Source organism: Arachis hypogaea, chromosome 11 (assembly GCF_003086295.3).
Source record: "Arachis hypogaea cultivar Tifrunner chromosome 11, arahy.Tifrunner.gnm2.J5K5, whole genome shotgun sequence".
Taxonomy (NCBI): domain Eukaryota; kingdom Viridiplantae; phylum Streptophyta; class Magnoliopsida; order Fabales; family Fabaceae; genus Arachis; species Arachis hypogaea.
The window spans coordinates 142,708,583-142,718,284 of record NC_092046.1 but is presented as its reverse complement, the minus strand read 5'-3'; the positions used below and the strand labels follow the sequence as shown (position 1 = coordinate 142,718,284).

Below are 9,702 nucleotides of genomic sequence, written 5' to 3'. Positions count from 1 at the left end.
AGTGAAGTACGTACCCTTAGCTTAGTAGTTTGTTGGTATTTATAGTGGGTTATTTGAATGGTTTGTTACGCGTATCTTGCTTGTGGGTTTGACGGGGTCTGGATTTTGTTACTGTCCGGATTTGTTGGGATGATACTGTTCTGAGTGGGGAGGTTGTTGGAAAAAGTATATCTGCCAGCTATGCCAGATTCCGAGTTTATAGTAGGTGTGGGTCATAACTGAGTAACAGATCATAGCCCCCAAGCTTGACCTATTTTTCTGAGTCAAGATATAATAGGTCGAGCTTAGTGTATAGCTCGGAATCGGGTATAGTGATAGCCCCCAAGATCGACGTGTTATAGCGTGTGTGTTTCGAAAAATGGTTCAAACTGGTTGTTTTGGCAGTAAATTGAATATATATTTGGATGAGAGAGAAATTTTCGGGAATCGTGCGTGGTGCTTTAAATTTTTATTAAGAATAGGGATAGTTTTTTATCAGGGGCGTTGGTTTTGGAAACGGTAATCAAAATCAATGGTTAGGGTTTGTTTGGATAATTTTGATTTTTAACCTGAAAGTTAGGTTAATGGGCTTGTGGATTTGGTAGGCTCTTGGGTTACTGCTACTGTTTTTACTTCATCTTCGCGATTTTCTGGAAATGAGCAGAAAAGATTAGTGTCTTCCACTTCTGTTTGTATTCTGTTTCGTTGCTTATGAATAAGGGAAAAAGTGTAGTTGACAAGAAGGTTAAGGGAAAGAAAAAGAAGGGGGTGGTGGATGACGTCGACAAGATTGTTGAGGAAGTTTTCGTTTGGGATCTCGCAGATCCTTATGGGTGGGTTGCTGAGTCTATTAAGGGTTGGGTGTCTGTGTTTGATGATGATCGGAGTGTTTCGCAATTGGGTTCACCTTCTTCTTGGGTTAGGGCTGGGAGTGAGGTTAACTTAAGGTTTTTGTCATGTAGTGCGTCTGATCGTGTCTTCCATCGTAGTGAAGGTTTTGAGTGTTTTTACATGTATAGTGCTGTCTTTGTAGAATTAGGGGTTAGGTTTCCCTTTTCTGAATTTGAGTGTGGGGTGTTGATGCAGTTAAAATGTGCGCCATCACAATTACATCCGAACTCGTGGGCGTTTGTTAGGGCTTTTGAAATTTTGATGAGTGTGCTGGAGGTGGAGGCATCGTTGGAGGTTTTCTTTGCTTTGTTTCAGTGTAAGGGGGTAAAAAGGGGGTGCTGGCTGAACCTTGCTAGTGCTCCGGGCCGCGCTATATTTAGTTTGTATCGTTCTTCTTTCAAAGGCTTTAAGTCTATGTTTCTGAGGGTTGGGGTTGCTAAAAACGATTTTCCGTGGTATATCGATGATTGTTTGTTGGAGAAGTTTTCTTTGTATTGGGTTCCGAGACCTAGGCAGATTCTTGATATGGATAGGATGGAGTATGAGAACGAGATGGTTGTTGAGTTTCTTGTCAATCATGTATCCTCGTCTTTTCTTCTTTCTGTTGTTGATATGTTAGATCTTGAGGCTGATAAGGATGCCTTATCTGAATATATAGGTAAAGGAGTTGTTTGTGTTGTTTATTTTTGTAAGTTTTTGTTTGTTTGTTGATTGTTTTGATTCTGTGCCGTTGAGAAGGCTCTTAAGGTTACATCTAATAGCTTGCGGGCATTCTTTCGAAATAAGAATGTCAAGAAGCAGGGGTCTAGCAGTCGGACTGGGGTTGATAAGGGAGGGGAAGTGAATCAACCTTCTCCTATCAAGAAGGTTAGCTATAAGCGGAAGAGGATGGATGCCAAGGACTGTGGGAATGTAGCTGAGGAGAAAGGTGATATGAGGGAGGTTAATCTGGACCAAGTAAAAAAGTTTACTGAGAATCAGAAAGTTCTGCATGGCTACAGGGGTGACGAGGACTTGACGTCATTGTGGAGTGAGTATTTTCCCTTTACTGTGTTGGCCGATGAGCATGTTCAGAGTCCAGCCAATGTGAAACTTATTCATGATGTTGGAGATGTTACCGTGGCTCAATATTTGCAGGTATTTGTTGTGTTATGTATAGATGTACTGATCAATTTATTGTTGTATTGATTTTGGTTTCTATATTGTTGTTTTGTAGGTTATTGGTGCTCGGTTGATGTGTGTTGGTCGGACGGAGGAGTTGAGGCTTTCAAGGGCTATTTTGATAGGGCTGCTATGGATCAACTAATGCGGGAGAATTTGGAGAAGGGGAATAAACTCCGCGATGCTTTGAATTTGGTGAACCAGTTGGGAGAGAAGTTGGCGACTGCTGAAGCTTCTGTGAAAAAGTGTGGTGAAGAGAAGACAGCTCTTGAGGCGAGATTGATTGTGCTTGGGGTAGAAAAGAAACAAGCTGAGGATGAGAAAGAAAATCATGGTCTGGAGATGTTTTCGGCTGGGTTTGAGAGGGCTGTTGAGCAGATCAAGCTGTTGGTACCTGCTGCTGATTTGTCGAAGATGGATCCTTGTAAGGTGGTCGTTGGGGATGAATTGGTAGATGATGAGGATGGTGTTGAGGGTGAGGGCAAGAATCCTGGTGCTTAATTGTTGACATTTTAGTTTGTCTTTTGCTGAACTTATTTGACGCATAGTTGCTTGACTTTTTGTGATGAACTGCTGGCTTTTAGCTTAAAATATAAAGTATTTGATGTTTTGATTTTGTTCATATAGTAGTTTGAAAGATATTTTGGTATATTATTTGTATGTTTGCTTGTGACGATCGGTCGGTTAGGATAGCGTATAGCACGTGTGTTTGTAGCGGTCTTACGTTCATAAGACTATTGGGGAGTATATGCACTATTTAGTGCTATTTGTAGAAGATTGGATGCGCTTTATTCGTCGTTTTAGGGAGATGTTGATATGGTTAGGACTGGGTTTGATAAGCTTGTTAGGCGTTTGATTAGTTTTGCGATATTTTGAATTTATCATAAACTTAATATTGCTTGCTTGAGTTTAGCTGCGCAGATGGTATGGGAGATAGGAACTAAAAAATTGTGTTTGTTTGGTTTGTAATATGGTTGGTAAGAAAGAGTGCGGGGTGGTGTGCCTCATTAAAACCTCTCCAGCAAAATCCTCCTTAGGGATAAAATCTGGTAGTAGGAAAAAGAGTGCATCACCATGTCCGACTTATAGACTAACTGTAGTACATTTTGAGAGAGGATATGTTCCAAGTGTTTGGTAGTATAGCTCCGTCGAGCCTTTGTATTTTGTATGCGCCCTTGCCGACGACTCTATGTACTTTGAATGGTCCTTCCTAATTTGCGCTTAGCTTGCCATGTCCTTGTGGCTTTCGTATGGCTTCGACTTTTCTTAGTACAAGGTCACCTTTCGAAAATGTTCTTTGTTTGAGTTTCCTGTTGTATTTTCGAGCTATAGCTCATTTTGCCGCTGTTTGTTGTAGTGCGGCTTTGTCACGAGTTTCGTCTATGAGGTCGAGTTCAACTCTTCTGCTTTCCATATTGTTGCTTTCGTTTGTTAGTGTGGTTTTGGTGTTTTGTAGGGATACCTAAATTGGTATCATTGCGTCACTTTCGTAAACTAGCCTGAATGGCGTTTCCTTTGTTGTTGTGTGTTCGGTTGTGTTGTAGCTCCATAAGATTTCGGGAATAAGCTCGGCCCATTCTTCTTTTGATTCATTGAGCTTCTTTTTTAGTCCTTGCAAAATGATCTTATTGGCGGCTTCAGCTAAGCCGTTAGTTTGTGGATGTTCGACAGAAGAGAATTGTTGAACTATTTTGAAATTTTGTAAAAAGGTTGTGAATTTTTTATCTATAAATTGTCTACCATTTTCGGTGATGATGGATTGAGGAATACCAAACCGGCATAGTATGTTTTTTCATACGAAAGAAATCATTTTTTCAGAAGTGATTTTTGCCAGTGGTGTAGCCTCTATCCATTTTGTGAAGTAATCTATGGCGACAATTAAAAACTTAACCTGGCCTGGAGCGGGTGGGAATGGTCCGAGGATATCTAGCCCCCATTTGTTGAATGGCCAGCATATGTCGGATGCATGTAGTTGTTCAGCCGGGGTATGAATGATCGGTGCGTGGCGTTGGCAGTGGTCGCAATGTTTGACTTTATTCATGCAGTCTTGTTGTAACGTCGGCCAGTAGTAACCAACTCGGAGGATCTTGGCAGCTAGACTTCGGCCGCCGATGTGTGTACCACAAACTCCTTTATGGACTTCATCTATTGTCAATTTGGCCTCTGCTGTGTTTAAGCATCTTAGCAGGGGTCTTGTGAATCCTCTTTTGTATAAGTCGGCTTCGAGCATTGTGTAGAAACTTGCTCTTCGTTTGAACTTTCGTTGATTTTGGACGTTGCTAGGGATGTTCCCTGTTTGCAAGTAAGTGATGAAGGGTGATCTCCAGTCATCTTCCTGCGAAATACTCGATATTGATGTTAGTATAACACTAGGTTCTTCGAGTGTTAGTTGGGATAAAATGGATGGTGTAGTTTGACTTCTTATTGTTGCTAGTTTTGAGAAAATATCTGCTCTGTCATTCTGTTCCCGAGGTATATGAGATATGTTGAATTTTTGAACATTTTTGACGAGGTTGCTGACGATGACATTGTATTTTTCTAGCAACGGGTCTTTTACCTGGAAAATACCTGTTACCTGTTGTACTACCAGCAGAGAGTCGCACTTGACGTTTAAATATGTTATTCCCATTGTTTGAGCTAGTCGGAGTCCTGCAATTAGAGTTTCGTACTCTGCTTGGTTGTTGCTTGCATGAAAAGTAAATTGCAGGGATTGCTCGAATTGCGCCCCGTGTTTGTCTTCGAGGAGTATTCCTGCTCCGGAGCCTTTGCTGTTTGAGGCTCCGTCGACGTATAGTGTCCATGTGTTGTTTTTAGGATCTTGTTCCTCTGCAGTGAGTTCTGCAATGAAGTCGGCTAGTGCTTGGGATTTGATGGCTCCTCTGGATTGGTATTGAATGTCGTATTCTGACAGCTCGATCGACCATTTGATTAGCCTTCTTGCTAGCTCGGGCTTCGTCAGTATTTGTCTTAAAAGTTGTTCTATTCGGACCACGATGGTGTGACTTTGGAAGTAGTGTCGTAGGCGTCTAGCTGTTGTGACCAGGGCTAGAGCTAGTTTCTCTAATTTTGGGTAACAGATCTCGGCATTTTGTAGTGATTTACTGACAAAGTATACTGAGTGTTGCTGCTTTTCTGCTTCTGTTACTAAGACAAAACTGATAGCATGGTCAGTAATAGATAAATATAGATAGAATGGTTTACCTACTTCTGGAGTTTGGAGGATTGGGGGAGCTGAAAGTATGGCCTTGAGCTCGGTGAAAGCTTTTTCGCATTCCTCGGTCCAGTGAAACTCCTGTTGTTTTCTTAGATTTTTGAAAAAATGGTGTGATCTGTGGGCTATCCGAGGCAGAAATCGGGCTAGGGCTGCCAGTCGGCCGGTTAGTTGATGGATCTCCTTGACTGTCTTTGGACTTCGCATGTTCAAGACTGCCCGACACTTCTCTAGATTTGCCTCTATACCTCGGCAAGTGAGTATGAAGCCGAGGAACTTGCCACTTTGTACTCCGAAAGCACATTTATCAGGGTTAAGCTTCATATTGTATTTTAGAAGTTGTTGGAATATTTCTGGTAGGTCTTTGACGTAGTTTGCTTCGGCAAACCTGGTCATGTAGTCTTTTAGGCTCTCGTTTGGTCCCTGCTTAATGGTGGTTAGGTAATTAGAGTTATGGACGTATATTTTGGATGCGGCGAAGTGATTGACAACCTGGTCTGCTAGCTCGTCCAAGTTAGAGATGGAGCTTTAAGGGAGATTGGAGAACCAAATCAGAGCGGCTTCGTCTAAGAAAGTAGGGAAAGTGCGGCATAAGATCGGGTCGGAATCTTTATTCATGAACATCATGGCTTGGAACTTAGTGACGTGGACGTTCGGATCTCCTATTCCATTGTAAGGTTTTAGGGTTAATGGTAGGGTGAAGTTTTGGGGCATTTCGAAGTTCATGACTTCTTTGGCGAAGGGGTTGGTTCTCTTTTTGGTAGTCATTTTGGTGGTTTTGGGAATGGCGTGTCTGGTTTCCGAGGTGTGCTCGTCATCGTTATACCTGTTTTCGGTACTTTTGTGTTCTCCTTTGCTCCGATCATGCCCCATCTGTCGTAGGAGCTCAGCCATTTTTTTATTCTCGGCCCTGAGGGCCCCATTAATTGCCAAAATTTCCGCTTGGTTGATGGAGGGAGTGTGACTGTGCTCGTCTGCCATCTGTTGTGTCCTGCAAAAGGAAATGAAGGGATATACAAAATACAGAAAAGGCGGGGTTAGATTAAAATCGTGGCCCCACGGTGGGTGCCAAATATTCCTGTGTGAAAATGGACTCCGAGGTATAGCTTGTTCTGCTGATGCTTGAACTGGCTTTCCTCAGAATACAGAGTGGGGAACGTCCTCTTCTTCTGGGGAGGTGGCGTTGGATACCTGAAAAGGGACTCCAACGCTCAAGTAAGTAGGGGTATGAGAGAGTTCAAAAGAAAACTTAGAGTGAAGTACGTACCCTTAGCTTAGTAGTTTGTTGGTATTTGTAGTGGGTTATTTGAATGGTTTGTTACGCGTATCTTGCTTGTGGGTTTGACGGGGTCTGAGTTTTGTTACTGTCCGGATTTGTTGGGATGATACTGTTCTGAGTGGGGAGATTGTTGGGGAAAGTGTATCTGCCAGCTATGCCAGATTCCGAATTTATAGTAAGTGTGGGTCATAACTGAGTAACGGATCAAGGATACATGTAATAAATTGAAGCGAATAATTTCGGTTTACTAGTGAAGTCATGTTAAAAAGTTACATTCCATAATAAATCGAAGAAAGTTGTTTCAATTTACTTCGAATAACTAAAAGTGTTAAGTACGATTTTGGTCTCTAACGTAGAAGTCAAAAATTTATTTCGTCCATGCCGTTGTTGTTACTCCTTGCTGCCGCTGCTGCTTCTTTCTTCCTCATCACATACACTAACGGCAAAATAAGAGAGAGCAGTGGGAGAGAGAAAGAGAAGAAAGGAACGAAGCCTTCCACAGCGTCGCCGACCACCACAGTGCCCTCTTCGTGGTGATTTGTAGCCCGCCAACACCGCATCGCCGTTCACCGCCGCAGCCCCCCTCCCCACCACCGCCGTCCACCGCAATCCTTTCCCTCTGTTTTAATTTTTTATTCCTTTTTTCTTTAATTTTTCAAATTTAAAAGATTTCATTGTTGTTGTTGTTGATGCTTCTGGTTGCTTCTGTTTATTCCTTTTATTCCATTGTTGTTGTTCATGCGTTGGTTGCTTCTGCTTCTGTCAGCTTCTGTTTTTACTTTTTCTTTTGGTTCTATTTTTATTGTTGTTCTGATTTCATTATCCATTGTTATTGTTGTTGTTGTTTTGCTGATTGTTGTTGTTTGATTGTTGTTATTCTGCTTCTGATTTCTACTTTTGCCTGCTTCTATTTTTGTGTTTGTGCTTCTACTTCTATTTCTAGTTAATGTTGAGGAAGAAGATTGAGAAAAAAGAGAGATATTTTCGTGCAAAGACGATTTTAAAACTAAATTAAACTATTGAGACCATTTTATAGAAAAAAAAGTCAAAAACAAAATAAATTTTCAACGTATGTTGAGACTAAAATCATATTTAACCTAACTAAAATTAACGGGTCCTACACATTCGACTTACCAATACAAACGAGGATAGTTAAATAATCGAATTATCTTAATAGAAAAAACTGTTAAATTATATTTTTGTGGTATCAAAATAACTTGTTGAAGAAACCTATTGATAGATCTAGCGCAATAGTTCAACCAATGACAAAAGATTTAAACTACAAAATCTAATTAATAATGCTTGACCGTTACATTGAGTTTAAGCGTTCCTCTGAGCTTAGCTAAATCCTTGAAAACCGTTTCCATAACCCCATACCCTTTGACGAACCGAAAATAACCGGTCCCAGAAACAACACCAAATTCTCGTTCCTTCATTCCGAATATATCAGAGCCTTGAATCTCCAACGTGCTTCCTTTGAACTTTCCATCGGTGAATATCACCGAGAATGCCATGTGCAACCCTTTTCCGTCAAGCTGCGAGTTTATGTAAAGTCCCTGGGCCCTTCCGATGACTTTTGAGTCGACGCTGGGTCCCACTGTTACTGGGTCATCCACCACTGCAACGGTGCCGAAGTGGAAGATGTTGGAGGTGGGGCCTGCCTTTCCGGCCACGGTTGCCGCGGTTGTGTCTTCGCCAGTGAAGTGTTCGTGGACGTAGAATGCAAGGTTTGTTTGATTTGGTTGGAGCTTGGGAAAGGTGTAGGCTACGTAGATGATTGTAACGGTGAAGATGAAGAAAAAGAAGTTGGAAGTGAGGTTCATTGGGGTGGCCATGGCTGCTCTCTAATGGTTTGAGCTATGGCTATTGCTATTATTGCTGTTGCGCATGTTATGTTAAATTTCACTGTTAGCGTTGATATAATTATGATTATTTGCGTTGATGATGATGACGAAGATGCTTATGTCTTGATTAGTTGATATTCGTCGCGGGAAGCGACAAAAGATTATGTTATAAGGTGGCAGCTCAATAATAGGAAAAGCATCTTTTTAAAATGAAGAAAATTGGTAAGATAATAAAATAAATGAATATTTAATTACATTAAATTTATAACCTTATATTTCATGATGTAAAATTTATTACTTTAATTTAAAAATAATTAGAATATTGTTTTCTGTTTTTGTGGAGGTTGACTGCTGTATAGCTCGTTTGCCGATAAGTATTTGCAAGCTTTTTTTTGGGATGAGTTATACTTCGGCAATGAGAAAACAAGAGAGTAGACAGTTGAAAAGACACTCCGTCACTCAAGTTAATAAGTAAATAGTATATACGTAATTTGTTAGATTTAAAAAAGTGGTAATACTAGGGAAACAAAAAAACAGTCAGAACTTACCTTATTTAACATTCATTAATTGTCGCAACAATTAATAAATGTTAAATAAGACAAGTTATGACTGTTTTTGGCTAATTTTCTTTAGTTATCAAATATTTCTGTTAAAAAATATATACACACAAGTTCTATTATTTCCACTAAAATTCGAAGTAAAGTGCTTACACAAGTAAGAGAAAAATTAATTTTTGGGTAATGTTAGGGGACTAAAAAAATAGCCAAAATTTGTCTTATTTAATATTCATTAATTGTTACAACAATTAATGAATACTAAATAAAATAAGAGTACTACTATGCATACAAGTCATTTTGGCATACAAGTCATACAAGTTAATCCTAACTCAACAAAATCCACTTGCATAACGCGCATGTGAAAATCACGTTTCTCTTTATATCTCGCGTTCCTCCTTCTCCTCCTTCTTCCTCTTCCTTCTTCTTCTCCTTCTTCTTTTGCGTTTTTTCTCCTTTTTCTTTGGTGTTTCATCTTCATCGTCGTTTTTTTATTGTTGTTGTTGTTGCTGCATTTTTTTTCCTCTTCCTCTTTCTATTGATTTTGCAACATTATGTATTTTTTTTTCTTTATTTGAGTTTTTCCTCCAAGAAGAATTATGAGAATATGAAATAAGAAAATGAAGAAGAAGAAGCAGCAGAAGATGATGAGGAGGAAGAGGAAGAGTTTTGAATTATGTAGAACTTATCAGCACACATACACCGAAAATTTTTAAACAATACACTCAAATATCTTCGTGTTACACCCAAATATTTTCGTGTTACACCCAAATTTGCTGCAAA

At 40.1% G+C, this 9,702-nt stretch overlaps 2 protein-coding genes across 2 annotated transcripts; both read right to left on the bottom strand.

The window, feature by feature from the left end:
• Window positions 1–3,823: 3,823 nt before the first annotated feature.
• LOC112722065 (uncharacterized) lies at window positions 3,824–5,638 on the bottom strand. Its single transcript, XM_025773045.1, has one exon. The coding sequence runs from the start codon at window positions 5,636–5,638 to the stop codon at window positions 3,824–3,826; it is 1,815 nt and encodes a 604-aa protein (XP_025628830.1).
• A 2,151-nt stretch (window positions 5,639–7,789) lies between these two features.
• Window positions 7,790–8,471, bottom strand: LOC112723171 (dirigent protein 21). The gene has a single exon (XM_025774428.3). The coding sequence runs from the start codon at window positions 8,354–8,356 to the stop codon at window positions 7,814–7,816; it is 543 nt and encodes a 180-aa protein (XP_025630213.1). The 5' UTR covers window positions 8,357–8,471; the 3' UTR covers window positions 7,790–7,813.
• Window positions 8,472–9,702: the final 1,231 nt, after the last annotated feature.